We start from the raw sequence: 26,618 nt of genomic DNA on the forward strand, positions 1-26,618 counted from the left end.
TCCCTCAGAGCCACTGCCGCGCGACGTGGGAGAGGATGCGCCAGCCGAAGGGCTGTGGCCCGGACACAGTTACGGAGCTCCCGTGAACGGCGAGAAACCGGTGTGAGGGCCGTGACGCTCCGAGAGCTGGGGCCCGGTGCATTACCACAGCGGCTGCCTCAGACCAGGGCTCCCCTCAGCCCGGGTCAGGCAGCTAATGGGGGGGTGAGTAGCGTGAAAAAGGCGGGAAACGGGGCCTGAGGGGGAGGCGGCAGAGAGGCTCACGCTGCGCCCCGGCCACAGCCCTCCCCAGTGAGCCTTGGCCCTGGAAAAGCCCCGGGCTCGCCTGCAGAGCCCTCCCTTCGCACCTCCAGAGCCTGGCGCCGAGGGACGAGCCTTTTTCACTGCGTTGTCAGGGCGCAGCTCCCCTGGGGCACGAGGGGAGCCACCCCGACAGACCAGCCCACAGCAGCAGTTGGGCAAATCTCTCCACTCTCTCCTCCTAAGGGTCAGTTTGGGTTTTTTTAAAATATTACGATGATGATTATTATTATTTTTAGTATAACAGCTGTCAACCACTTTGCCCCAGTACCATGGCTATTTTCCCACATTAGCACCCATAACTGCCCAACAGGTTGAAAACCCAGGCAGCCCTCAAAGGTAAGTTTATTTTGTGGGTTTGGGTGGCCAGACCAAAGGTGAAGGAGTAATTCCAGACAGACACTCCACACATTTTCCTGGAGTAATATAATGACTCGTGTCCTGTACTTGTAGGTGTGTCTTCAATCAGCCCAGGGAAGGGCAGCTCTGAGGGCCCGCGGCCAGCCGGGCTCCGCAGCGAGGAGACCAGATTTTCTCCAAATGCTGTGGTAACCTCTGCTGGCTGATCCCCGCTGTTACACCGGCTGAGACATGCTACTAGAAGTAAGCTTGCAGGCTGACACAAGTTGAACAGACAAAAAGACATCAGAAGAGGTATATTACACTTGTTTACTCATACTTTTGTATGCATTTGCTACTACAGCGGACGGGGGGGGGTGTTAATATGTATTTTTAAGGCATCGGCGAAGACCCTGTTCATTCATGTATGAACATGTTAATTTCCTCAGATAGCACAACTTTCATTACTAAGCAGGTCTGTAGCTGTAGTTTGCAAATAATCTACATTTTTCAGTTTGCAGATGTGGATACAGCACACCCAGTATCATCTTACACAGCTAATGGATGCATTTTTATGTATGTGATATTGTCAATAGCTTAGGATGCTACTTTTTTTGGTGTTAAACATGTCACATCTGTGACATAGCCAACCTTATCCCACTTCTTCAAATGGTGATATTTCATACCTGCATAAGACAGGTATTATTCATATCAATGGGTACAATAAAGGCCTCGGGTGAGGCCACGGTCAGAAGTTGTAGGAACTACAAACGTAGAGTTATCTATTTGCTGTGAGGAGTTTAAAATCTGTTTAAAATCTAAACAAATTTTGTACAGGACAGGAACAGAATGCAGACAATTGACGTGAGATTCCCATTCACCTTGATTGCTATTAGTGTGCCTTACTCTGTAGGTGCATGGAGAGAGACTGAAAACAGAAGATAAACGAGAGCTGGATTTTAGTGGAAGTTTCCATTAAATTGGCAAGAAAGCAGGTGCTACCTGATTTCAACCATTAACAGTAGAAACAGACTAATTGTGATCTCATCTATGGAAAACCTAACACTTGCCTCCAATTCCATTTGCAATTCTAGCTTGTGGTCTTCTATCCTCTTAATTGAAATACATACCAGAAAAGCTTCTACGAGGCAGGCTTTTCAGCCAGAATTAATTTCTTAATTTTCTCTACTCTGCACCTTTGTGTTATTTTGCCACAGGCAAAACAGCAGACCACAGCAACAAACATGCTTCAGTCTGAAGGTATCCTGAGAATTCTTGTTTAAGACCTATACTTCTAATCTACTAGGAACCATGATTTCTAAGAAAAATCTGTGGCCACGTGACTGCCTCAATAATGGAGAACATCATGTAGACAATAAGCATGTTGCTACAAGTCAGACCTTGTTTGACCAAAAGTAGTAGACAGAACTGCCTGTTTAATTAGACATGGATCAAAAATGAAGAACTAAGTACTTTCCCATCATTCCCTGCAGGTTTTGAAGTTGGCATTTCCCCCCCCCCCTTTGCATATAGTTAGTTGTTTGCCTTGGGTTGTACAAAAATGCAGAGGACTGTTATTAAAGCACCAGTAATTTGCTGAACTCCATCTTTTGTGAAACTTGCTGAGTTAGAAAATTCTTTTTCACCTCCTCCCCCACCTCTCCTTGACTAGAATAACTGAAGAACAAATATGACATTATGGTGCTAGGTAAAAGGATCTAGTGTGTTTGCAGTTTAAGTGACTAAGCACAAGACAGAACAAATCCTAAAGCTCAAGCCCATTCACCTAAATGACAAGTAAAAAAAAAAAAAAATTACTTTTTTAAAGCATATCAGAACGAAGACATGTTTAGGATTTGCTGTGCTTACTGTTTTATATTCATAAATTGACTCCTAATAGTTTGTTAGAAAGTTCTCCAAGTGATTAGAGCCTGAGCACATACAGGAGATAGAGTGAAGAATCGCCACTATAATGAACGAGATTCTGAGAAGGCAGAAACGATGATCCCAACTCATCAACAGTTCAGTGTTGGCCTCAAGCCAGAAGCCTGGTTTTGCCTTCCCAGAACTCCAGCCCATCACAATAAACTTATCTCATTCTCCATGTACCATCCCAAATGGAGCAGTACAGCAGGTTCTTTCAAGGCCAAAGGCTCAAGTTTAAATTCAGCTAAGATGGGAGTTACTGCTTTGCTCTTCTGCCACAGATTAACATTTCCAGCTTGGTACAGCTAAATACTATACCTGTTCCTCATAAGATGCCAGCTGCTACTATTTTTCACTAGGATTAATATTCTTGTAAACTACAGAAACCAAGGAGTACACAACCCATTCAATTATCCCTAGCATTGACCTCAGTGCAGATAAGCAAGCTAGTCACTCCATCAAGTGCTCTCATTAAATCTGCTGCCAAAGACAAGTCAACAACCTGGGTCTCTCAGCTGACAAATAAAAAAAGAGATGTCAGACAGGCACCAACAACCACAGAATCACCAGGTTTTTTTTGCAAGAGGGATGCACATCACTTAAACCACACAGAAATATTACCAGGAAGCAGATTTGACATTTTCACCGTATCTTCACAACATGAAACAATCCTTTGCATTCCTTTCCCTGCTCAATCTGCTTTTATGAAGGTCCAGATCTTTCTGTGAATCACTGAGAGAAGCATGCTCTTTTCTTAAATTGAAATTAAATAGAGTTCCTGTTAGCATCTATTTGCTTGCCCTTATTACATGTATTCAAGTTAGCGTGTTTCTGCTCCATTGCATTTTTAAAACTTACAATGTGGTACAGTTGCCTTGTAGTTCAAGGAAAGACATGAGAAAGGGTAGCATTTTGGAACACAGATAAATTTTTAATGATTTAACATATAGTATAGACACTAGTTGAACAGCTCAACAACCAGGGAGGGAGGATGCAGTTTCTGTCCTGTTGAATGGACCAAGGTCACAATGCACTTCTGATCACATTCTGTTTTTCTAGGAGAAAAAGGGGGCCAGGAATTCCCACTATGTTGTCCAAATTAGGTTGGTTCTTACAATTTCTTACAATTAACGGCTTCAAGCAGTGGTATCACCTGCTAAGGAATTAATACCAAGTTGGAAAAGAAAGAAAGAGCAAGCTATCGGTATCTTGATCTCATCAGTCATGGTGCAAAAACAAAGTGCCAGGAATACTTCTCAGCAGGAATGATAACAGACCAGCCTGATGGTCTATTCTTCCCTGAGGAAAACAGTTATGAAGTGCTGGAACAGGGGTGATGAATCTGTTTAACACTAAAAAGAGAAGTAACCTCTGCTACCCCCTGAAGACAGCATTTCACACTGCATCTTTACACTGCATCATGTTTGCTGCAGCAAGTTGCCATAGGATGGCAGCAAAGGGGAGACAGATTTTCAGGTGGAAAAACTGCTAATGCTAAAGCTTTTAAGCTTTTGGAAAAATGAGATTTTCAAGAGAATCTGCTGATGGAACCATTATCTCACTTGATGACTTCTGGGAAAGAAGAATGAAAACACTGCAAGGGGATTTTATCGGATGGCTGGTAACATTACTTCTTATTTATATCCCATCTAATTGCAATCAAATTCTACACATCTTTTGCACCAGGATACTCCACCACTGTGCTTGTGGGGTTTTTCTGGTTTTTGTTTGTTTTGGTTTTGTTTTTGTTTTTTTTTTTTAGCCTCTGTAGACTGTTTTATTTCAGTCAGGGAATAGAAAGCATCAGTTTAAACAAGCATACAAAGTCAAAATCATGGAGGAGGCTGATGGGGTAAAAACAGGAGAAATGAGCCTCTGCATATAAAAAAGCCCAATTTTGTCTAGCACTTGGACTTTGCCCAGTGACTTGCAGGGGAAATACTAATTTAGTCAGCATTTTACAGGTTCTCTACCCAACTTTTCTGTGTTGTGTGGCCTTGAGAGTTTAAATTGCAAATTTGAGAGCTAGGGGAAATGGTGGGAAAACAAACCCTGTTCTAGTGCCATTCTGACCAGACCAAAATTCCAAATTAGCAAGTATGTCAAACAGCAAATCAAAAACATCATGACTGTTTAACTGAACTCATGCAACACAGTTGTCCTCAGAAGAGGGCTTGCACCATTGTTACAATCCTTACAGCCATGCTCCAACATTCTAATTACTTCATACACAAGGACATCATTAAACTGAAATCAACTCCACCCTTTCGCCTCCTGCACAACCAGGAGTGAAGTACATTTGAATTACCTAGGCCTGAAGGAGTTCAAGCAAACAAATCTTCAGGGCTCCCTGTCAGAAAGTGGACTAGCAGAGAGCGGTTTACAAGACTAAGATTCCTCTTTGAGGAAACTGCTGCAGAGTAACAAGGAAGGCATTTACAGACAATAAACATCTCATCCTAGGCAGATCCCTGCTCTTCTCTCATGCTGTGGGACTTTTGACAGATTAACAACTCCATTGGAGTTCTGAATGCTTTAAACTCACTGAGAGGAACATAAGCACTATAGTGACAAATCCCAATACAATTCCTTTAGACTGAGTTAAAAAACCAACTAATTTTAGTCAGGATCTAAAACATCCTTTCTACCTGACATAACAAAACAGGGACTGAAAGGCATCAACAACTAGCTATGCAGAGCATCAATACTTTCAGCTAGTAATCCATATAAAATGAATAAATAATTCATAATTACATACGTAGTGTACACCATGCATGTCAAGAAGTGCTCCAGAGAGAGAAGCGTAACAGGCATGCTTTACTCTCTAAAAGCAAAAATCCTCCAATTATTACGGTCACTCTAGAAAGTCTCTGAACTCCAGAGATGCAATTGAACCTCCATGTACATCTGCAAAGCTACATTAGATATTTTTTCTATGATCCTATATAGCCTAGATCAACTCCATGCATCCTAAAATTTAGAGAAAGTACTCAAAGAACGTACTAGTACTCTAAAGAAGGTGCATTGTAAACTGAAGAAAGCAAGATTCAATCCCAGAGAACTGAAGTCCATTGTTTATACTGTACACCTCTGGGTTTGTCCCCAGAAACAACATAAACCATTTACACTGAGGCTCTTTTAATGCAACAGCTGTTGCCTTGCTCTTTTGGATTCTAGACTCCCGTTCCTTCCCTTTGTTGCTTAGATCGTGTAGCTTTCAAACAGGCAGAAGCTCTGGGGGATATTCGCCATAGCAGTATTTTGCAATTGGATCTCTGTAGGTGTTTTCATGCTGCACACTCTGTCAGGAAGAAGAGGAGAAGCTTTAACAATACACACATATTGAAATAATACATCCCTTCACTGAGGGCCGAAGCCCAGAGCATTTATAAGCATGCAAAACATTTCCCAAATTCTTCTGCACATTAGAGCATCATCTGGAGTCAAACAACGCTACATTCCCAACGTATAAAGGACAGTTGCTGTATTATAGCACTTTAACGTTGAACCATACCCAGAACCTTTTCAGGAGACTACCCAAGTAGGTGTGAACAGATACAATATTCAGAAGAAAAAAAAACCTAAATATATATGTTTAGGCAGTATCATCAAATGTCCTAAGCAAGCAAGGCATAATAAAGTTGCTACTTGAGATGTGTGCATTTCTATTGATAAAGCTAGAGTTCAGACACTATGGGTAGAAAAACCTAACTTTGGAGACATTCGAAACTATGTCCTTTGCAATCCATCCCTATTACTGTATCAAATACTCAAGCTGCATGACATCTCCAACAGCACTTTCTAAGAGGGCCAATGACTGCCTAGACCAAAACTTCTAAGGAAATCACATGGGTAACAGTTCACCTCTGTTCTTAAAGAGCAAAAGAATTACAACATACTTTTTGAGTTACTATACAGATGATTGTCAGCATATGGGAAGTCTAAAAATGTAGCATAAACTAAGTTGCATTCTGAAGCTACTGGAACAACTCTCACTGCTCTCATCCTTATGAGATCTTGACCAGTCACTGAACTCAGCTAGTCTCTTTTTAGTTAAGTACCTCTTTCCTAAAGAGAGTATACAGCTCATCCTGCTCTAAACATGCACTTTTGCCCTTCATTTACTGCTGATGTTACTATTTCACCTTACAAATCATAGGATTGACTTCAGATTAGCTCTCAGCCACAGCTTCAGCATTTATGAAAATGCCCGTGTGCATACAAGCACAACAGACCAGCCATTTGTAGGACCAAAGTTCCACTTTCCAAGGGCACTTTTTGGGTATTTTTCCATTTTTGAGCCCTGGACATGTAGTTGTGTCTTACCTGTGATGAAGTCCTACATTTCGCCAGACACAACTCAAAGTGATCTTCCACTGCCATGAAGAGGTTTTGGAAAGCAATAGCTGCCCGGTTCAAGAAGCGTTCCAGAAGATGTTGCTAAAGTGGTTAGCAAAAATGAAGACAAAACATGAAAAACACAAACACCATACTGCAACAAGGAGTAATCAAAGCCCACCTCTAACCTACACAGCTCATATCAGAGGAATAGTAAGCAACTCCACTTAGAATTTCCAGAAAGCATTGAAATGTTAACACATCACAGAACCCCAGCAGTCAGAAGTGAATCTAGAGAAGCCAAAAAAACACAGGGAAGTGCTAATTGCAAAACTGACACTGGCTAGAATAGCTTTTCTGCAATCATTTCCCTTCAGCAAATACAATTCCCCTGAAGCAGTCTGCAAGGCTCCCAGTATTTCCTCTCAAAGTTGGCATTTTTTTAAAAACTTCATTTAGAGCTTGCCATGTGGTCCTTGCAGGCTTTCCTCCTCCTGTCCCCTCTAAGGAAAAAGCTCTTCCCAAACAAGCACTTTTAGCCACAGAGGAACCTGAGCAGCCGAGAACACCTGAAAAACAGGAGAAAGTCTATGCACCTTGCTGGGCTGCAGACAGCAGGAAACACAGTACTCGTACACGCTGCAGCAGCCGTTGGGAAGGCAGCTGTCACAGCTGTACAGCTTTGTACTGAGCACGTTGACATTACAACAGCCATTTACCAGTAGGTCCTTTCTCTCACAGATGTAGCCTGAAAAACAGAAACAGTAGTAACAACTGGCAAGACGTACTCTGTTGTAGGTTCTATAGAAATCCATAGTAAGAATCACATTAAGAACAGGTTTATTTATTATTTAGTACATTATGATCCCCCTCCGTTTGAGTCCTAACTAGCAATTCTTTGAAATAACACTTGGTCAGACGGCCGAGTTGCACAACAGCCCGGTGTTATCTGCACAACTATTATGTACCTACTCCAATATGTGGTATATACAGTATGAGTACTTAAATGCAGAATATTTAAGTTCTGATTTCTTTTTGGCATAATTCATTGTTGTGATTGGAAGGAGAAAGGTGATTGGTGATGATGACACTGGAAAAAAAAACTATGAATAGTGCTCTTTCAAGTGGTCTGTGTCTGGATAACTCTACAGTTCAATATGAAGAGACTTAGATATATCCATGAAGGATAGCTGTAATATGAATTGCTGAGCAGAATCCTTATTAGTACAGAACCACAGTGTATGTCCTTACAGAAACTGTACTACCACAGCATTAGACTGTGAAAGATATCTGTGATTTGAGAGACCTTAGTGAATCAGCAGTAAGCATAATTCAGGCAGTGCTAAATTTAACATTGATGCAAATCACAGAAGATGTGGTGGGTTTTCTACAGCCTTGATTTCTGATCAAAAAAGGTCCAGTGCCTGAGCAACAAGCACACAGGGCAGGAAAGGTTCCATGCACTTAAAACAAGTGGTTAATCTGAGAACCTACAAGAAATTTTCTTGGGTTTATAAGGGTCAGATGAGCTTGTTAACTGTGACTGAGCACTAATTATACCAGTCCTGAGCTACCTCCATACAAGGCCCATCAGGTTTCCCTGATTACTCTCCCTAACATACCTGACAGTAGGAATACACTGCAGGGAGGCAGCTCTGCAAGCAGCCACACAAAATTGAGCAGGATTCAACGTCTGAGCTCTGTACAAAGGTAACTGGAGGTGTTGGTGGCCCTGGAAACAGTACAGCCGCACTCATAAGGTATCATGCTTGAGCTGAGCCCGGCTGGACCCAAGCTGCTGCGCACAGATCACAGCAGCAGTGTCTGCAGCCACCCCCAAAAAAATAATCCTGTCTGAGGATGAAGTGCCAACAGCTGAGGTTGTGCAGTAAGAATGACTTAATAAGGAGCAGTTGTTATCTGGAAGTGCCGTGAACAATCAGACAGGCAAAGCAGCATTCAACACTGCAATATGCAGAATAAATTCTTAGTATCAAATATACCCAGTTCATCTGTAATGAGGAGCTTCCCCTGCACAGAATTCCTGCACTGGTTACTCAGCTGACTGCCGTTTCCTGAACTGAACTTCACCTTCCACATGATCGGCTGCTCATGCTCTTGCACTTGGAGGAGATTTCGATCTCTCACTGTCCTCTCTTCCTGCAAGGAAAGACAGAAATGCAACCAAATGTATATACAAGTTCCTTCTGCCACTCTAATCCACATACTTTTCCCCCAATTAAAAACGCCTAGTAGTTGCAAGCACCACAGCACAGGAAACTCAAGTGTCAGCACCGTAAGCAACACACTACTTGCAGTAGCTTACTTTCCGCTGTACACAGCACAAAAGCAACAGAAGCCAGTAAAACAGGGATATGCAAGTTCACCAAAAGTTCAGCTAATGCAGCTGAACTCCATCACTACAACCAAAAAAGTAGCATATGTTGTATTAGATAACTATAGGTACACATATTTCTCTTCCATAAGTTTCTTGCTAGCAGAGTTACAGTTCACAAGATATATTACAACAGTCCCTTTGAGACTTTTTTTTCCGGTTTTGGTTCAAAACACTATAGCTGTCAAAAACAGTATCAGATGTAACACTTTTAACTCATCTTCATCTAATAATTACGATGCAATTCTTACGGCAACGTATCCCAGGAGCTCAGTCACAGCACCTGAAGAACTGAAGTTACCCTGGGACAAGAGATGTTCTAATACACCCCGCAGCGTGCCGGGCCCGGGCCCGCAGCTCCCGCCGGGGCTCCGGGACGGGCACTGACCTGCTTGAAGGTGCTGGTGAGGAAGTAGACGAGGGAGAGCCCGAAGACGACGCCGAGCACCCAGCGCTTCCTCAGCAGCCGCCGCCACAGCACCGCTCCCCAGGGCACCATGGCGGCGCGGCGGGGGCTGGGCCCTCAGCCCGCAGCCCCCCGCCGCCGGGAGGGAGAGCAACGGCGGGGGCAGCGCTGATCCGGACCCGGCATCACCGGCGACGGAGAGAGAGAGGGAGGGCGGGCGGGCTGCCCCCGGCCGCTGCCCCCCGGGCCCGGCCTCCCTCCCCGGGAGCGCGGCCCAACCGCTTCCGCCGGCCGCGGGGCGGGGGAGGCGGAAGCCGCGGCTGTGCGTGCGCGGGGCGGGGGCGGCGCGCGGCAGCGCGGCCCGCACGGGTAGGTACGGGGGCGCCGCGGCTTCCCGGGCCGCGGCTCCTGCTCCCGGCACCCGGCCTGCCCCCGCCCCCGCTGGGAATCGCCTTCCCCAGCCTAACTGGGGAAAAAAAAAAGGCCTCACCTATGGCTCTCCGTGTGTATACATACATACATGTGTATACCTACATACGTGTGTATGTGTATAACTGTATCTGTAGGTATATATCTGTATATGTGTACGTGTATACATAAATACATTCGTGCCTCTATTTATTTATTACACACACGTCTGTCTGTATATACACAACGAAGGCAGAGTACAGCCCAGCAGGCGCTCGGGGAATGCCTGTGCAGTGAGCAGGGCTGCAGGTGCCAATCCCAGAGGAAAACGGCGTTGTTGGATCATGCATGGGTGCAGGGGCTGAGCACCAAGGGCTCCCGCTCCTCTTCTTTACCACAGAGAGGTGAAACTCACTGTGCTGCGGTGAAAATGACTCTGTGCTTGTGCTTCTTACAGATGCCCCTCTTTCAGCACTGTGGTTCGGGTGCCTTCCAATCATCCAGCTTGAAGGACCTGTGATGAGTTTGAAATTTGGACCATCGTGGTTTATCTGAAGGACTCCATGTATGAGATGTCTGCACCCTCTTGAGCTTTCCTTTCTCCTACCACAGCACCTTGCACCTCTGGTTAAACCTGTTCAGGTACTGTTAAAAAAACGTCCAAGTGTTGCAAGATGAAAACCCCTAATCAGGAAAAGGCAGAACCAATAAGTATTGAAGTTGACTGTCTTATGGAAAAAAGTCTGTTTAAATTTATCTCAAGTCTATAGGACTCTGGGCACAATAGGTGATTACTGCTCAAGAAGCCTTGCATCTTCAATACTTAGCATTCATGTCACCATCCCTTTCATGGCTGATGCCAAAAGAAAAAGTGTCTCCCCATATAACTGTCATTTTGGAACATGAGTTCACCCCACATTACAATCTAATAGACTTCTAATGGTCTGGAAGCGTGAAGGATTTTCCAAGTTTTAGAGTTATCTCCACGCTGACCCTAGCTCTCAGCTTGTAGCATGGGAAGATGGACAGATTTCTTTGTAAGCAGTGACCCCAAACTTGTTCACAGGTAGGACATGCCCTGCCTGCATAGGTGAGCCTGTTTTGGCCTTTTCATCATATCTTAATTACTGTTTTGGTTAAAAAGAGGATAATACTATATATTAAGTCAACAGAGATACTGTCAGGTTAGGATTAAATAGCTTTTACTGCAGGGAAAGCATAAAAGATTCCTGGAGTACTAAGTGTTGTTACTACAAATGCAGCTTCAAAAAATCTGAGGGGGAGAAAAAAAAAGTATGTATTTCTGAATGTATAAAACTTACCGATCCTTATAAAACTAATTTTGACCTTGTAAAACAGAATACAAATTGAAATGTATAGCTGAAGATTAAAAAACTGCTGGGAATTACAAGACCAAAATTTGTAGTTGAGAGAGTGTTGGTAACGTAGGGTGCCTGAAAACTTTGGTTAGAATTAGATTTCTTTTATTTATGATGTCCTTCTGCATCCTCTCCATAAAGTATGTTAAAAACTGTGGGGTTTTCTGCCATATATGATAATTCCAAATTTTATTTACACAGATATTTGTGTATTAACTCTCAAGTGGATGTCCAAAGTTGCCATCTCATATTAGAATCTCCGTGTTCTCTGTCAGTGATGACTCAAATCCAGTGTTGTCTCAGTTCAGCCAACTTGATGGGGTGCTTCAGGGCTGGATATTACAAACCAAGAGCATTTCTCTTTTTTGTAAATGTTAACTTTTTAAATCTCGTTTCAAATTCAATACAGTTACCTGGGTGATTTAACTGAAATACCCTTTCTTCTTTCACTGTTTTGTAACTTGTCTTCTGGTACATGTACTTCTTGTAACTTCTGGGCAAACTACATATACTTTTACTGCAGGTGTATGTGGTAAACACAACTGTCTGTTTATGCAATGTGAGCTGCGTGATTTGGGCTTTATTAAGGAATTGCATTTGAATTTAATGCAATTTTTAATTTAATGCAATTTTGCATGGACTAGTGGGTCACTGAAAGTAAAGAATATGAATTAAAAGGTGAAAATATGGGGGGGGGGCGGGAAACGCCATATATTCTACTTTTCAGCTTCTGTACATCTGTCTACAGACAGCTGGGAAATGTTCTCAGACCCATTGTGCCTTTACAGAATACAGATACAGAGCTATGCATTTATTTACATATAGTCAAGCAGTATGAAAGGTTATAAATAATGTTATAACTTTAGGTACTCAAAAGTATTTAGAGCCTTTACATTTTATTTGTTGTATTTTATAATTATATATACGTATATATATGTATAAATAGATACATATTTGGCTATATATGTATGTATATATAAAAATATATATGTATATATCCCTGTAATATATATTTATATATATAATTTATGTTATTTACATTTATTTATTATATAGCTATCATAGTCTAGAATCAGACTTCAATATTTAATGGATGTCTCTCTAAATCTATTAAATACTTGGGGGAACCTGGACAAATCACTTGCAAAAATAGTCCATTCCACAGGTTTTCTATAACTAATAGGACATGAATCAGTGTAAGACTAGTTGCCAGGTACTCTGTGCTGTGCCTTGATGATGATGATGATTCTGTGTTCTTATTTGCTTTTGAATTAACTTTATTTTAAAAAGGTGTAATGCGTTTAAGGTTGTTCCCTTAAAATTAGACACTTGAAAACAGAGATTTAAATAACTAAATAAAGAACTTCTCTCCTTGTTCTAGAAGAAGGTCCTGAAGTTAATACAGTTTCAGTGCCTTTTCATTTCCTGCTCCAGACCTTACTTTATTTAAGCTGACAATTCCAGGATGAGTGGAGCAGGAACGTGTGACCTTTTGCATATGTGCATATTATTTATGACCATGGTGCAGAGTTTGCTAATGGCATTTTTGTGTTCTGAAAGGAATGGGTTGCTTATTTGGAAGAATATTGTCATGATCTGATTGTGGTTTTTCATAAAAGAAGTTTATGCATTTTCTTTTTTTCCTCCCTCTCCGTTTTGTACTACAAAGCAAGTTTCTTCAGAAGAGGAAGAAGGGATTTCATTTCCAGAGTGAATGCTGATTCACGTGTCACATCGAGAGCTACTCTGTTAGTTGTGCTCACGTTCTCTATCAGAACACGCCGTCACACCGCAGCACGCTCCCTGTGACTGCTGCATACTGCCGAGGGGCATCTGACTAGTTCCTGCCCTGCCTGGAGACCTGTGTGCGTGTGCTTCCACTTGCCAGTTGCAAGTTGTTTCTTCACAAGTGTACTGAGAAAGAAATGCAAGCTTGAGGTGCTCTTTCAGAGAAGCAAATGATTTATGCCAGCCATGTCACTAGCTGAATGGGTTTCACAGCCCTCTGACTCTGTGGGCCTTTCTTAGTAGTCACGCTGGGATTTGTTGACCTATAACGTTAATGTTGAGCGTGTTGTGTTTTAAGGTTTTGAGAAAAATGCAGAGACGGCATAGCAGCAACACTGACAACGTTCCTCCTGAAAGGTAAATCATTTTCCTTCTTTTTTCCTCTACTTTCCTCTCCAGGGGACAACGTTCTGATTGAAATGTATGGTGTGCTTCAGAAGATGAAAGCTCAAAACTGAGAAATGCATGTGCTTCCTGTGCATGTAGAGTAGCCAGGCTTTCTGCTTGGGTTTAGAAAGTTTAGAGACATACTTACTTTTCTCCTTTGTGTCAGTGACTGACTGCTGCCAGCTACGGTGTTTCAGGTTTCATGATCCAGTATGGCACATATGGAGACAGCTGGCTCAGCACAGGCAGGACGTTTCGTAGCTCTAGAAGAGCGATTCATGGCACAGTCCTGTGGGGATCCTGAGCACTATCAATCTGAAAGGATTGATCTGTATGAAGAGAGGCTATTTATACTTCTGATATTAAGGTGTTTAAAAAGTCTGCTGGTCTGAAGATCCCAACTATGATGACTTAGTATTTTATAAAGAGTTTAGGTGATCCTTTATACTATGCCAGAATATCTAGCTTCATGTATGTGAATATTTAGAAGTAGAATACCTCTAATTCATTTCTGTAATTATAACATCAGCAGGGGAGGCTTGCCGCTGTTGTTGTTCTGGTACTAAATATTCCCTTGTGTTTTCCCAGGGTTAGAGCTTGACTTTTTTTTTTTTTTTTTTTCCTAAAGAATGGACTAATCTAATTGCTCTAAGACAAAGATGGAACTAACAAATTACATTGCTCTGGCTGAGCTGATATTGTAAGTGAAAGACTAAGTATTTCTCAGTGGTTTTGCACGTAGAGGTGAAGCTTGATGCTGTGACCACTTTAGCATGGTACCATTCTTAATTTCAGGAGAAAAGAAAGCCGTCTTCAACTTTTACTGCATGATGCTGCCCAAGCCTCAGTGCAGTCTGTGGGTTTTATATCAGCAGGCAAGGCTGGGGCTTGAGAGGCACGTAAGATGTTGTATAGACCCTCTCATCTGCAATGTAGAGCTCTCTGAGTCTGTACAAACTTGTAAGGTACTTCAGGATCTGTCTGAATGCTTAAAATATGATCGTGATAGGTGTCTTTTACTGACTCCAAAAGATAAGCAGAGTAATGTCAACCGGTTTTTATAAATGCTTCTGTTTTTTAACAAGGGGAAAAACATATTGTCAGTAACACAGACTGAAGATTTTCTAACTGTAAAATGAAATGCTGTTGCCACCGGTCTTCACTTCTGTTAACTTCAGCAGACTCACAATTTCATCCTTGTTTATTTGGTTTTAAATATGTCCCTGATTAATTCCTTCCTACTGAAAGCATGGTAGTATTGTTCCAAACAATAGCTGTGTATTTATCTGTAACACAGGGTGCCACCCAATTTGTTATGTTCCCAGACAGAAGTACTGTCACATTATGTCCCTGTCTTGTTTATACATCCCTGAATTGTAATGTTAGATGTAAAATCTAGTATCTGGTTGACAAATATTTTGAACCAAAAAGAGGTGTGCAGTGTCTTGTTGACTTGATTCCTTGCTGGAGCCTGCAGAGAGATGTTGGGAATGGGGTGTAGCTATAAAAAGCCTTATTAGGAGTTTACTTAGTGGGAAGGTGTGCCCAGAGAGGATTGAAGCTATCTCCAGAGTGAGATGAAAGGCAGTACTCTGTGCCCTGTAAAATGCCTGGGGAGGCTTTTGAACCCATGGGAGAGAGAGGGTTAAGGGCCCTGTGCATGCCTGCATGTGCTGTCTCAGCTTGTGACCACTATTTCTAAAGTTGGAGATCTCCAAGGAGTAAAATCAAGAGAGACTGAAGCTCTGCAACATGCCTTATTTGTGGGCTTTGCCTCTTGCAGAGCTTTATTTATTCTTTACTCTCCTTTTGCAAGTTATAGAGGAATTTTCTGTCTGCCAGGACTTTACTGCCTAATTATTGTTCTACTTGTTATCTCTATTGTTCCCTGTCATCTAAACTTTACATGTATTCATTTCAGTACCACAGTATTGAGTTTGGGTGAAGAAAGCCTATTTTCTTTTGGTATTAGGATGAAGATATTTAAGACTTTCTTTTTGGAATCTCTCTATAATACAACAAGCTCAGGAAAGAATCAGTGTGAGATCTAATTCTGTCCAGTGCCCAGTGATTTGGGTACATCCATGTCCAATTTGCTGAGAATATAAAAATAAAACAAATTCTCTTGACCCATGAACACATCCTCCACTTATAATATTTGTTGGGCCAGGGACACACAAGCAGCTCTGAACGCTTCTCTTCCCCAGTTGACTCTGTCTCTTGTTGGTGTTATTCATCAAGTAGTGATCATCCCTAAATAAAGACAGAAGGTTTTGGGGGTAGGTCATTTCTTTGAGTTAGCTTGATTAACTTGTTTATATATATTGTGACCTGTCTTGGTTGTGCTGTGCCAAGTTACATGAGGTTTTGTATGTTTTTCTTTAAATATTAAAATCATTATAGAATACGTTGAATTTGGTATCAGATGTGTTCTTTCGTTCCTCGAAAAGTAAAGGGGGTGTTTGGGAACTCTGTTCCTTAGATGAAGGAACTGGTGCATTTTGATCAGTTCTTTAGAAGTACTCTGGTCTTATCTTAGGACTGTGGTTACTCGCCTCTAGTTCTGCAACTGTGACTTTCTAACAGCAAATAGAGGGAAAAGCTTCTGTCATCTGAAGCCTAGGTATTCTGATAGTGTGTGAGGAACTCTTAAATTAATATGGTCAGAATTGGGTGAAAAGACTGAGAAATTCTGTGGCACTCATTTTTGTTTAATTGCCTTTCTCTAATCTCCATCCACTGCAGAAACCGGAGCCAAACAGTCAGTTCTGAAACCAGTGTGGATGAAAGTGGAGTTTTTGAAAGTCTGAAGGCTGAAGCTTCCTCACCACAGCAGCTGTTCTCAGGCCTGGCAGGTATCCCGTCGGGCACCATCACAGCCACGCCGTTCCAGTCAGGTTTGGTTCTAGGTTCTTCCGCAGGAGGTGGGGAAGTATTCATTCAGATGCCAGCCCCAAGGGAGGAAGGGACCAGTCGTACAGAGGGAGCCCCGTTCCACCACCGGCAGTCGTCCCATCATTTCCACCATGGCCATCACCGGGGTTCCTCCCTACTGCATATGGCAGGAGGGGACCGCCACGGGCATGCTGAGGAAGGCAGTGACGAACAGGCTGGAACTCCAGCCCCAGCTCTCTCAGAGTTAAAAGCTGTGATCGGTTGGCTGCAGAAGGGACTTCCCTTCATCTTGATCCTCCTGGCTAAAGTTTGTTTCCAGCACAAGCTTGGTAAGCATCTACTGGTTTTGGATTGTAAGTGTATTAGCTTTCTCATGCTATGGTGTCTGATACATTTATCTGTGTGACAGTGTCTAGAGGTAGTCTAGCATGAAGGGGACATAAATGCATGGAATAATGCATTTGGTAAATTCACCCCACTTTCAGTCCAAGCTGTTTTCATCTGTGTCAGTCCCATCTGTTTCCTGTCCTGACCTCTGGGAGACCAGATCTGTTCCATTTCCTAATCTCTCTTTGACATTCCCATAGGGGCTGAGAATGTTTCCAAGGCTTCTCCCTCAGACGTCTCTCTAGGAGAGGTAGGGAGAGCTTACATAAGTGACTAGCAGAGGCTTCTGTGTAGCACAGAAGGGTTCAGGGGGATGAGACACTTGTGTAGCTAGAAGGATGGTAGTTGTGAAATCAAACCAAACAGCATCAGCAGTTACATTTTACTATCAGGATCTTCAGAGTTCCCTAAAAAATATGTCTATCCAGGTCTCTTTAATGGTACCTGAGTATTTCAGCCCTCAGTAGTCATGTAAAATCTATTCATCTAATCCTCCTCTTACTACAAAATTGTATGTGTGGTATGTCTGAGGATCCTTACTCACTTTGGGAGTAGTATGCTGTGACTATCATCACAGGGAAGCCAATAAAGCTTGAGTGTAGTCCACTTACAGCTCTGCCAGTATTCCCCAAATCAGGTATTGATTCATGTATGCAACATCTTGCTCTTTGGACCCAATATCCCATATGTTTCTGACAGCATGCTCTGTCCTGCATGAGCTGCTGAACTGCTATTGTAATACTGCCATGTAGCTGAGTTCTGTTTGCACAATGCAGCCACAACTTGCAACACTTCTGTTCTCCTTCAGCACAGAACCTGACATCAGGACAGAGTGTGTTGGGCTGAGTGGCAAGTGCTCACTGCAGTAGCTTCATTTTAATTTAGCTTGAATTTGAACTTTATATGAGCCCAGACTGCCCTTAGTTGTCTATATGTTTTAATTCCCAGTGCATCCAGAATATCACCCTTTTTTTTTTTTTTTTTCTAAGCTTGTGATGCTGATATCAAATGGCTTAGGACTGCAGATGCTCCTGCTCAGCCTTCTATACTTTGACAGTGTCTTTCCCTGCAGGGATTGCCGTGTGCATTGGTATGGCCAGCACATTCGCGTATGCCAACTCAGCGCTCCGAGAACAGGTTGCTCTGAAGGTGAGTACAGCATCTTACTCTCTTATGTTCCCAGGCAACATTGCTCTTTGTCTACAAAACAATATCTGTGTTGAACCTTCCTTTGCAATGTAGGGCTGAATGCCGTTATATGCATACAGATCTGTCAGAATAAGAGTACCGTGCCCTAATCCTTACTCCCTCTTCCTACTTCTCCCCATTGATGCTCTCCCACAGTTTCTATCCTGCTCTTTTGTGAAAGTGTGGCATAATAGAACAAAGAGAGGAAAGGTCAGGGATACTGTAATCTGCTTCTGGCTCTACCACTGACTGGCAGTGCATCTTCAAGCACTTCTATGTGCCTTAGTTTCCTATTATGTCCAACAGAGGTGCTGAAACCTATTTCATAGTTAATTATGAGATTTAATTTATCAGCATTTAGATAATGTTTTGAGATGTTCAGCTGTAGGATTTTGTAGATGTTTTGCTTGTTAGTGTCTTTATAATGTTCTGTTGTTAATATGTTTAGAATATAAAAAACCCTAGCAGATCTTTTCAGGTCTTGTGATCTTCAGTGTCAGAAGAATACCTCAACAGCACGAAAAGCACAAGACTAGAGTTGCTTTTTTGTAAAAATGACATGGGTGGAACAAGTGTGAACTTAATATCTACCAGCAGCAATGGAATAAATGCGATACAATGCCTAATGAACAGATAAATTGCACAATTGTGTAATAGATTGCTGTTGCCTTGCACTTTGCACCTCTGTCTTTCCAGTAGTGTGCCCCTTAATCTGTCTGCTTTAAATCTCAACCTAACATTGCTGGCTGTTAATAGCTACTAAGAACTGTTTTCTTAATAAATCAGCTCACAAGAAAAATGCTGGGGTTTTTCCTCCCAGGAGTAAAATTTACTCTCTAAAATTACACTTGGACAAGACCCAGGACAAGATCTTCTGCCATCCAGCTTCCATCTATAATGTTCCCTGTCTTCTGAAATGCAAAATCTGGACTTTTTTGACCTTTGACCTTTAATTATTTCTTCATTTAAAAATGCATGTTCTAGAACCTACATGCATTCAGATAACGTTCATATGTGCTGCATGTAGTGATGGGTTATGTTATATTTGATTTAGCTAAGCCTTCCTCTAAGTGACTTTGGATCTATTTGTAAAACACCCCTTTGATGAAGTGTCATTCCAAACAGGTGACAGCTCAGAATTATAGGACAATATATGAAACTAACTTTTTTTTCAATCTGCTTGTCAAACTGCATTTTAAATATCAGAGGAATTTAGACATCCCAAGAAAAGTCCCAACATTGAAACTTCCGTTCAACAAGGCTGTCATTTTCACCATCATATTTCAATTAATTTCCTTGAAATTACTTTATATGTAAAGGTTAGCTGAGTGAGAGCCATTTCTGCTTGTGTTTATATATGTCTTTACCTAGCAGCCTATTTCTGAGTCTTAGCCCTATGTAAATAAACTAATTACTTAACTCTTAGTTGCATATTTGTGCCCCCTGGGTTGATCTTGCATTTTTCAGCAGTCGAAGGCTCAGCACAACCCTTGAGACTTTGAATTAGTCTTCTCTGTTTCTTTTTCTTGCTCAGGAGAAGAGATCAGTGTTGGTTGTCTTCTGGATCCTGGCCTTTCTCACTGGAAACACCTTGTACTTGCTTTACACCTTCAGCTCTCAGCAGCTGTACAACAGGTGGGCAAAATTTACATTGTACATGATGGAAGCAGGTGATAATTGACAGGGAGGAAAAGAGAGAAGCCCACTTTTTCCCACACTTTGGAAGGAAGTGTGTATACTTCAGGCATCTGTTGTCTTTGCTACATATTTGTAATGCTTTTCAGTGGAAGAAAAAAATGTGTGTGTTGCTTCTACCAGTGAGTGTGCTGCTATCAATAAATGACATAACTAGGGTCTAAATGGGCCAGGGTGTAATGATACACCACAGTGTTGTTGCTTGAAACATGTACACTTGCAATTTTCTTATGTATCAAAGCAGGGTGGATACTTTTTTATAGTGGGACTTGTGAATCTCCATTTTGACTGCTGTGACTGAACAGAAAGAGCAAGTGTTAGAAGCAGATAAGAAATTGACCCACTGATTTTCCTCCTCCTATAATGTTTTCAGTCTATCAGGCTTTGAGGCTATCACAGGAGATAAACTGAAGATGAAGTAGTAGTGTTTTACTTCAGTGTTCTCAGGGCTTGGAGGCATTTGGATGTGAGGTAATTAATATAGCCTCCACTTTCAAATTCTGACTAAAGTGGTTCTCAAATACAGAAAAGTTAGTACCTATTGACTTGGTTGAGTACTGTCCCTGCTTATTATAAAGCAGGGATTAAATGACAGATAGGAAGCAAAGGTACGGAACTTAAGCAAGGGGCTTTTAATAGCATAAATAGGAGGTAGTTGAGAAAGTAGTTTTGATATTAGTAACTAAAACTGTATGAATTATCTTCACAATGAAAATTTTATTTATTCCACTTAGAACTTCAGGCTGAAAATACCTGTGACATACATCAGTTGGTTTATGGTTAGATGGCTCTTGGGTATGTTTTTTTCTGTCATTTATTTAATTGTTACCTTGCTTCTTCCGACCAATAATGTCTATGCAGTGGAACAGTCAAGGTCTGCCCACAACCCTGGTATCCTTTGAAATTGCCCCTAATGTATTTGGGTTTTGATCACTGGAAAGCTATGTTTGTAAATGCTTCTAGAAAGGGGGAGAGATGAGAAGGCTTGTATGTGTGAGTCTGAATGTGAGATGGCAAGCCATGGAGTACTTGGTATAGGGCTCGTGGGAGGAAATGAAAGAGAAGAAACATGTATGGCAGAAAGGTGTGAAAGCATTAAGAGGAAATTTGCTTGCACCACAGGGAAACAGCGTGTCTCTAAGAAGGTGGTTAGGGTTAAAAGCATGAATAGGAGTAGTTTAAAATAAAGGGTAGATCAGCTAAAATAAAAGGGTTTCAGCAAATTGGGGCCATCCTACATACTGTTTAGGGCGTTGTTTATTGACAGTGAGCAGACTGGGCAGCAGCTTCACTGAAAAGCCCTATTCCTGCTCGTGTTGTAGTGTGCCTGCTGTGTCATGCTTGGGCTAGTGTAGCTATTGCTTGCTGTGTGGGGACTTGTGACTATTCATGAGGCAGGCTTGTGAAATTAGAAATAGTTGCTTCGGTTTTGTTTCTTTCTGGCTTATTTTTCATTTCCTGGTTTATTTACTTTTTGCTTGTTTCTAGTGCATGAATAGTAGTAAAGTCTCTGATTCTGTTTCTGTTTTTAGGGTGTAATTTTACCTGTTGTGCTGTGCCAGTGTTGTGAGTATTTTAAATTCATGTTCAGGCTTTTAATTCTGGGTTGGTTATTTTATGTTTTCTTTTTTTTTTTTTTTTTTTGTTAAGTTTTTGCTTTCTACCATAAGGCTTTAGCAGGTAAATATCCTGAAGATAAATTCTGTTTCTTCAGTCTGAGTAGGGTCCAGTCCTCACTGCTGCCCAGGGCAGTAGCTCCTGCGTATTGCTCTATGAAGTTCTGCTGTCCTGGACTCCCTTTCTTTAAAGAGCCCAGTCAATAACATTATGTAAGGGGCACTACCTTTTTGGATCTTTGGTTCAGGTCATAGTTGCTAATTAACACAGCCCAGATCTTGTTCTGCTTTAGGCAGTGGCAGGCCACTGTCAGAGCACAACACACCTGAAGTTCTTTCTGTGTTTTGAATACAGTGCTTCCTTTGTCACCAGTTTGTTTCACAGGCACAAGTAGCTTTAGGGCCTGCTGCCACTGCAGTAGTTCTACCCGTGGCAAGCCAGCCTCAGAGGACATAGTGGTCTTGACCTGGCCATAACTTCCCCAAGGAATCATAACTACTGCTGACTTGGACTTCAAAGGATAAGCTTTTACAATCAGATCTGATAGAGCAAGCCTGTAGATGAAAGGCACTGTCCTTAGACCAAAGGCTCTTTCACAGTGTGGATTGCAAGTTACAGAGATTGCAGTCTTCCAAAACAGATTTTGTACATGTTTGGGTCCTGTTTTCTGATAGTGGGCAAACCTGTTGACCTCAGTAGAACTGGGCAAGAACAGACAAAGTCAAGAGACTGAGAGGAATGATGGGACTGATTTGCATGTCTTATTCCTATTGCCCTTGAGAACTTCACTGAAGTTCAATGAAGTTTCTAGTCTTTCTCTAGCCAGCAGTGGATACAACTAGCATCAAGAAACTTAAGTGATGTTCTCATTGGTATTTGAGCCTTAGTGTCATGCCTTTCAGCCTTATATTTCTGAAACCCAACCTTGAGAGGCTGGACTTCTTTGACCTGATGTGGATTGTGGGGATTGCAGACTTTGTACTGAAGTATCTCACCATCGCATTGAAATGCCTAATTGTTGCCCTGCCTAAGATCATCCTAGCTGTCAAGTCAAAGGTAAGAGTCTCTTTTCTTCTTGATATACAGATGTTTGATAACCTGATACCTTTACAACATGTTTGCCTCATGAAATGGAAGAATAAAAATAATAAAATCTGATAAAACTGTGGCAGAAAATCACCTAGGTAGTGAGTTTTGGTTTTTGAGTCATCACAGACCTGAGCATGGGTTTAGTAATACCAGCAAGTAATTAAAGTCCAGAGAGAGAGAGGTAAGTATTGCTTGAGAAGGAATAGGTACTTGCAGTGAGATAACTGCTTTTCTGGTTGACTTTGTTCTAAGTCTTGTTCTCTGAGCAATCTCTATAAATAAATATTTCAGAAGCACAAATCTCTTCATTTAATGGAAAGAACTTGCAAGTACTTGTCTCTTTGGCTTTCCACTCTGGTCAAAGAAGTAATGGTATTAAATTGAAGCTACTGATGCCACAAAAGACAGCACCATTTCTAACCATGGTTAAAGAAATATTTTAACTAAATGGTTAACACACTTAAATGTTTATAAAATCATATCTAGACTAGGCCTAACTTTTGAAACTTTCTCACTACATTTTCTCTCTTGAAATACCTTTTCATATTTTTTTACTCTTACAAATCTCTTATGCTGCCTCTTTCTCCACTTAGTAGTGTCTACATTTCAGTAGCAAATGTAGCAATGTGTATTATTTGCATTTAGTAAAGAAACTTTCTGGCAGCTGTTGGGATGAAAGGCACTATATAGATGCAAGATATTATCATTAATTGCTGAAAGTCTCAGGCAGGGCACTTAAGGGGATATCTAAACTGGGAATAGTTTTGCTTACAAATGACATGGGTGGCAGGGGAGTTGAGCAGTTTGTTCCTGCACAGCAGGGCTATTCGAGATGGTTATTAATTTATTTCTGGCAATTGTCCAGCTCTTTTTTTTCCTTCTTCTTCTATTATTATTATTTTATTTTGGGAGATTAATGTGCTAGGTCAGAGCATAATCCAGCCTGGGGAGGGAGGGAAAAGTGATGTGAATAGTCTTCCCAAGATAAATTGCAGTGTTGGAAAAGGTTCACAGCCTTTGCTTGCTTGTCTGAGAGCTATCCCAAGTACTCATTAATCCTTGTCGGGAGAGAAGAAAGAGAAGGGGTCTTTATTTGCAGCTACAGTGGGAGGCTGGTAAGATCACATCTGTCAAGGGCCTATAATGACTCAGAGCACAGATGCTTCATTTTTAATACCTTTTTCTGGATAGCAATATTTCTCACTTTTTTTAAGTCCTTTTTTGTCTTAGGATGTTGTTGATGGTCTCACTGTCCCTTGACATCTGAGACTGCTGTTACCTACCACTATGGATCTGGATTTATTTTTATCCCTCTCTCTACACTGCATCCATTAAGCCAACCAGGGATGAGATCTTGTGTAACAAATTAAGCAAGATCAAACTGGGATGGGAGAGCTCCAAGAGAGCCCCAGGATGCCATAGAAATTGTAATTGGTAACCACATAGCTGAGCTCTTTCCCTGAGCCTGATGGCCCAGCTTACTTCTACAGGCCAGCACAATGCTACACATCTTATTTTTCCGATGAGTTTTTTTTAAATGTAAGCTTTTTCAGTGTTAGAACAGTTCTATTGCACTTTAGACACATTAACTTTGACCAAACTCTATCTCAGTCTGCTATCTTATCTGCCATCTTAATACTTGCCAGACACAAAGTATTCTCCCCATATGCTTGTAGTACTGTTTCTGCTTGAGGTCTAGCTTGTAGTTTGTGAACTTCTGGACAGCTATCACTTAATAGTAGCTGGTAGCAAGCTGCTGGAGAAACTTAAATTAAATTTACCTAGTAGAACTAGAAGATTTTTTTCAAGATGCATATAGTAAGAATTTTTCCCTTGATATAACTAGTTGGAACAGCAGCCTCTAGCTCACCATAATACAGGGTGTGAAGTGGAGATTGATGCACTGTGAGTGATAGAGTTCAGCACAGCTGTGAATGGGATAGAGGTATTTAATCTTGAGCTTCCTTGCAGTACCTTCTTGCTGGCAGTCAGTAATAGATGATAAAACTTGCCCATGGATGGGATATCAGGGACTTTGATCATTCTGCACTCAACCTCTGAGCAGGCTCTTCAGATTTTCCTCATTTTGGAAATTAAGGCACTTCCAAAGCTAGTCTGGCTTTTCATGCTGCTCCTTGAGATTCTAGTCTTCTCTGAATACTACATGGTTTTCACTGATGTTTGCATAGCCTTTCTAGTACAAGGCATCTGGTCTGAATGTCTTTCTTTTGAGTCTCTTACCTCTCCATGTCTGTTGTGATTGGAGCAAGATCAGATTCTTCTCTTTCTTTTACACATCAAAGTCTTTGTAGCTCCCCTCAGTCTTCTCTGCAGACTGAACAGCATTTTTTTGAGCCTTTTCTCAGAGATCATTCAGTCCAGATCTTATTATTCTCTTCTAGACTGTCTTCAGTCCCCCCTATTTTTCAGACTATTTCTCCAGTCTGTCAGTTTGGATTATAGGCCTTCCTTCCAGTGTGTTTACAGCCTTTCCCAGTTTAGTGTCAACTGCACATTTGATAAACCTCCACTGTTCCATCAAGATCATCAACGAAACTATTAAGCTCTGCTTACCTCAGTTAGATGCATCTTTTCATTTTGATAGTGAACACATTAAAAATTTGGTCTAGAGCACTCATTTCTCTAAAGTACCTGGGTCATGTGTTTGTAGTGTTACATCACAGGAAGGGTAACATTTGATTTAAGATGACATCAGGAACCGTCTTGGATTTGTAGTATCAGTTTCTGCTTTAACTGAGAAAAAGCAAACTAAAATTAAGAGGCAGAAAAAGAAGTTTGTCTTTGCAGTTAGAATACAGAGGGCAGTAAACGTGATCCTGATCCTGAGAAGCATGACAACTGCTATATTATCAGGATACAGCTAGCCAGCATTCTCCAAGCTTAAATAACTCAGAAATGGAATATCTCTGCAAGCACTCCTCCAAAGAATGAGGAGAGATTGAAAATTTGGCAAAATAATCAGGAAGTTATAGACCTATCAGTCTTTCAGTCCCTGGGAAAAGTATGGAATGAATTCTCCTGGGGATTATCACAATTCAAATGAAGCACGTCATTGGGAAAAGCCAGCACGGATTTACCAAGGGCAAAACCTACTTGACAAACCCGATTACCTTCCACAACAAAGTGGATGCTGGGGTGAGCAGTGGACATTGTCTACCTGGATTTCTCCAAGGCTTTCGATACAGTTCCCCACAGCCTCCTCCTAGAGACACAGATACGTTTCCATCTAGAGAAATGTCGGTGCGGTGGGGGGGAACTGGCTGCCAGGCTGCACCCAGAGCAGGGTGGGAGATGGCTCCTTTTCAGACTGGCAACCCGTCACAAGTGAAGTCCCCCAGGGATCGATACTGGGCCCAATGCTCTTTAATATCTTCATAAGTGATCGGGATGACGGATCAAGTGTCCCCTGATGAAGTTTGCTGCCGATACCAAAGTGGGGAAGTGGACACCTGGGAAGGGAGAGCCACCCTGCAGGAAGAGCTGGATAGGCTGGAGGAGTGGGCTGACAAGAGCCTTGTGAAGTTCAACAAGGCCAAGTGTAAGGTCTTGCACCTGGGAAAATATTATCCAGGAATGCAGCAGAGGCTGGGATCTACCTGGCTGGAGAGCAGCTCTGTGGAGAGGGACCTGGGGGTCCTGGGGGACAACAGGCTCAACGTGAGTGAACAGGGAGCTGCAGTGGCCCAGCAAGCCAACGGGGTGCTGGGCTGCATCAACAAGGGCATCACCAGCAGAGATAAAGAAGTCATCATCCCACTCTACTCAACGCTCGTCAGGCCACACCTAGAATACCGTGTTCAGTTTTGGCCCCTGCTCTACAAAAAAGGTGTTGACAGGCTGGAGAGGGTCCAGAGAAGGACCGCAAAGATGATCAAGGGACTGGGCAGCCGTGTGAGGAAAGGCTGGGAGAACTGGGTTTGTTCAACCTTGAGAAGAGAAGGCTTAGGGGAGACCTTATCCCCATGTTCCAGTGTTTAAAGGGTGGGTACAAAGAAGACGGAGACTCCCTTTTTACAAGGAGTCATATGGAAAAGACGAGGGGGCGTGGGTACAAGCTACT

At 42.0% G+C, this 26,618-nt stretch overlaps 2 protein-coding genes across 4 annotated transcripts in view; one reads left to right on the forward strand and one right to left on the reverse strand.

Annotated features, from left to right (window-relative positions):
- Window positions 1-3,475: 3,475 nt before the first annotated feature.
- On the reverse strand, window positions 3,476-9,998 carry SPRING1 (SREBF pathway regulator in golgi 1). The gene is made up of 5 exons (XM_033001441.2): window positions 9,687-9,998; window positions 8,907-9,063; window positions 7,500-7,651; window positions 6,892-7,005; window positions 3,476-5,866 (listed from the first exon to the last, which is right to left on the reverse strand). Exons 1-5 carry the CDS (start codon window positions 9,795-9,797, stop codon window positions 5,783-5,785), a joined length of 618 nt encoding a protein of 205 aa, XP_032857332.1. The 5' UTR covers window positions 9,798-9,998; the 3' UTR covers window positions 3,476-5,782.
- A 32-nt stretch (window positions 9,999-10,030) lies between these two features.
- RNFT2 (ring finger protein, transmembrane 2) overlaps window positions 10,031-26,618 on the forward strand; it is a 33,538-nt gene continuing 16,950 nt past the window's right edge. The window contains exons 1-7 of one of the 3 annotated variants that reach the window (XM_033001438.2): window positions 10,031-10,073; window positions 10,570-10,754; window positions 13,161-13,636; window positions 16,412-16,890; window positions 18,021-18,097; window positions 19,671-19,771; window positions 22,351-22,504. In XM_033001438.2, the coding sequence (XP_032857329.1) occupies window positions 13,554-13,636; window positions 16,412-16,890; window positions 18,021-18,097; window positions 19,671-19,771; window positions 22,351-22,504 (894 nt within the window). In that variant the 5' untranslated portion in view covers window positions 10,031-10,073; window positions 10,570-10,754; window positions 13,161-13,553. Of the gene's footprint in view, window positions 10,074-10,269; window positions 10,289-10,569; window positions 10,755-10,779; window positions 11,203-13,160; window positions 13,637-16,411; window positions 16,891-18,020; window positions 18,098-19,670; window positions 19,772-22,350; window positions 22,505-26,618 lie in introns of those variants that run through there. The other 2 variants (XM_033001439.2, XM_033001440.2) reach the window with 2 other exon arrangements.

The sequence above is a fragment of the Tyto alba genome, unplaced genomic scaffold, assembly GCF_018691265.1.
Source record: "Tyto alba isolate M040663 unplaced genomic scaffold, T.alba_DEE_v4.0 Super-Scaffold_44, whole genome shotgun sequence".
NCBI lineage: Eukaryota > Metazoa > Chordata > Aves > Strigiformes > Tytonidae > Tyto > Tyto alba.